General features: G+C 36.7%; 1 protein-coding gene across 1 annotated transcript in view; it reads left to right on the top strand.

Annotated features, from left to right (window-relative positions):
• Positions 1–1,886: 1,886 nt before the first annotated feature.
• Positions 1,887–3,644, top strand: part of LOC108569213 (chromobox protein homolog 3-like) — a 2,841-nt gene continuing 1,083 nt past the window's right edge. Inside the window, exons 1-2 of the mRNA XM_017930674.1 lie at positions 1,887–2,277; positions 2,782–2,987. Coding sequence (XP_017786163.1) covers positions 1,929–2,277; positions 2,782–2,987 — 555 coding nt within the window. The 5' untranslated portion in view covers positions 1,887–1,928. The remainder of the gene's footprint in view (positions 2,278–2,781; positions 2,988–3,644) is intronic.

Raw genomic sequence — 3,644 nt, 5'->3', positions numbered from 1 at the left:
CAAAAATAATAATAAAATAAATAAAAAATTGAATAAAAAAAATAAAAATGTAAATTTTAATTAAAATTATTTGATTTATTATATAAAAAGAATAAAGCTTTCGTTTTCTAACTGCAATTTTTTTGTTATCTAAAGTGGACGAACAGTATTATATAGTGAGTTATGATTATTACAAAATGGCGATAATTTTTTTACTAGCGTGAGGCATTTGGCTTCCTGGCCAAACGCACACCACCATTCGGCACCTTCCTCTGTGATTCCGATCACATCTTCTTTGCTACGTGGCCATGGCAGGCCTTGTAGAATCATTCGCCTCTGCGCTACTTCTCCTGGTGATGTGAAAAAGGCAGCGGTAAAAGCAATGTTGAATTGTGTCCTTTTATTCGCGACAGGTACAATCCGATTACTCTCTTTGCTAAAACCGCTTCCGGTAGTGCCCAAATTTGCAATGTCCCGTGATAAATTGGTGAGGTATCTCGACCTTCTTCTCAGTGTTGCTCCATCTTCTCTGCCAAGCTTCGGCCGAGTCCCGAGAGATTAACGACTTGAGGGTACCCATGTAGTACTTGGCATTGTTGATGGGCCTGCCTCTCCTGTAAACGACAACAGCAGACATCAAATATTATTATAACGTTTGTTTTCGGATTCATTTTGTCATTATTATACCTAGTAGTTAAATCACAATTTTAAAATAATGGACCGTGAAAATATTTTAAAATTTTAATTTTGTCGCGAATGTAGTTTAGGATATATTAGGATAAAATTTAGGTGAAATGGTACAAACAATCCTAATTAATAGACTTTTTACTAGGAGCTTACCGTAAGAATGACTATTACTTCTTTACAAATTTACAGATTTAAAACTTTACTAGTTATTATTTTTACCGTGTAATTAATTGAAAAATCTAAAATAGATTTTGGACCTCTGAGACACATGAATTTATGTTAAAGGTTTAAATCATATTCGTATTACAATACATAAACTCTCCAATTGTATCACCGTAAATACTGTAACAATTTAGTTAATTTGCATACGAAACCTAATCCGTTTTGTAATTTCAGTAATTGCTTTTATAACATAATTTAACTAGCAAAGCGAACACAACAAAAACAAATGCGTGCACGCATTGCTAATTAAATATGTAATTATAGCTATCGTACATACATACATTTATTTATGTACATTTTATATCAGCAGTTTGGTTTGACACGTATATATGGACATGTGCATGCAATTTTCGTGTGCAATCTATTTTTGGGTGTACAAACTGTGAAATGGAATAAATGAAACTTTTAATTTGTAAATCGCTATAAGTTAGATCCACCATGACGAAAGTTGAGATTATAAGTAAAATAGTATCAATTTAATACCATATTTTCATGAAATTAAAGATAAAATAAATCGACTATTTTATTATTATACGTTTTAATAATATATTGTATATACACGCAATACTTATTTGACATACATATTATTTTCTAAATTTTTCAGAGCATTTATTATAAACCAATTCTTAGNTTCAATTAAATGTTTATATAATGCTTGATGAATCCGAGCAAATGGAAATTTCATAAAGTATTTATCTATTACCGTGCTGTAATTACGAATGCATTTTTACCTATATATCAATACAAAATTGACGATTTTCAATGGACGATCATTGCAGAGGCGGACGATGACTTTAAACAACTTTGTTTTATATATGAGATAATTACGTAACAAACAAATATTTGTTTGTATGCAAAAAATATTTTTGCGGTGTATGTGGGAGTCGAATTCGTCCTGCGGATAAGTATAGTGAGAAAAGAAGGGAAAAGCGGCAAACGAAGCAGACATATGTTGACGCTATCGCTTTTGTTTTTTTGTAGTTAAATCATTACCAACATATCAAAGCCGACGATGAACACAAAAAAAATCCAAGCGGAGGATGAGCACCAACAAATCCAAGCCGACGATGAGCACAAACAAATCCAAGCGGAGGATGAGCACCAACATATCCAAGCCGACGATGAGGACAAACAAATCCAAGCCGAGGATGAGCACCAACAAATCCAAGCAGGCTAAAGAAGCCGAAAAGTATACAGTTGATAAAATCGTCAAAAAGAGAATTCAAAACGGAGTCGTCGAGTACTTCTTGAAGTGGAGCGGTTATAGGGACAGCGAGAACACCTGGGAACCTGAATGCAACCTGAAATGCCCGGAACTGGTCAGGGAATTTGAAACAGAGTGCACAAAGAAGCACATGGAGGATAAACTTAAGAAACGGAAGTTCGCCGGTAAGAAGCATCACCAAAATTAATCTCCCATTCTCCCAGTTGAGAAGAACTCAATTCTATCAATACGCGTCGACTTGAAATTTAATACAATCTTATATATGGAGCGGCCAATTTCATTTTAAACTACATCTTCTCATCCTCCGACTTCTTCATCAGATCCTTCTTTTCCATCTCCTCCTTCGTCTTGTTGGCCAACCGCTTCAACTCGTCCTCCTGCTCTTTATGATGAATATCGGTAAGCACCTCTGCAGAATGCGTAATCCTAACCTTTCACCAAGTCAATATGCTCCATTATATTACCTTTTTGCGACGCTCCTCTCCTTCATCGCTCTCCGGCGGAGACATCACTCCAGCAGGATTGTTTGTAGCTTCCCTGATAAATCCGGGGACCGACGCCGTTGCCTGGGATCATCAGCGTATAAAAGTTCTCCTTAATTATACTGACTTAACTTTAGCATTGCGGTAAGCCATATGTATGCGTGTTTCATCTCTGATGTTTTCTAGCCGATGTGTATGCAGTTGAGAAAATCGTTGGAAAGAGAATTCAGAACGACATTGTCCAATACTTTCTGAAGTGGAGAGGTTATGGTGTCAGCGAGAATACCTGGGAACCTGAAAGTAACTTGGATTGCCCTGAGCTGATCTGGGAATTCGAAGCAGAATTGGCGAAGAAGAACAAGGAGGAGAAACTCAAGAAACAAAGTCCGCCTGTAAGAAGCATCACCAAAATTAATCTCCCATCCTCCCAGTCGACTTTAAACTCAACACTGTATGATATATGGAGCGGCCAATCTTTGTTTTAAACCGCCTCTCCTCATCCTCCGACTTCTTCATCAGATCCTTTTTCTCCATCTCCTCCTGCGTCTTGTTGGCCAACCGCTTCAACTCGTCCTCCTGCTCTTTATGATGAATATCGGAACGCACCTAACCGTAATGCGTAATCCTAACCTTTCACCAAGTCAATATGTCCCCCAGGACACCGACTGATTACAGATGTTATCCAAAATCACCTGAACCAAACTTAAGAATATTCGCAGACGTTCCTTCGACACCGAAAAGTTCAACTAACCATACGTGCAGAAGAATCAATTTTGACTTGCCAGAAGACAATCAAAGAATGATAACTAGGACTATCTGCAAGAAAAGGATCGTTAAAGAACAAAAAGTACACACACGGTACAAAATTAAGTACTACTTGGTTACCGACTCTCCCTCAACGACGCCCGAAGAGACTTCAAAGAATATAAATCATTACAAAAAGGTCACAAATATACAGAAGAAGATGGAAATAATGAATAAGATGTTGAAACACCTCACAGAGGTTGAAGTAGTGCTGGTATCGAAGAAAATATAAGCTATTTTATTAA

The sequence above is a fragment of the Nicrophorus vespilloides genome, unplaced genomic scaffold (genome assembly GCF_001412225.1).
Source record: "Nicrophorus vespilloides isolate i.1.1-1 unplaced genomic scaffold, Nicve_v1.0, whole genome shotgun sequence".
NCBI classification, from domain to species: domain Eukaryota; kingdom Metazoa; phylum Arthropoda; class Insecta; order Coleoptera; family Silphidae; genus Nicrophorus; species Nicrophorus vespilloides.
Note: the sequence above shows the minus strand (reverse complement) of the source record. Positions and strands in the feature narration are given on the sequence as shown.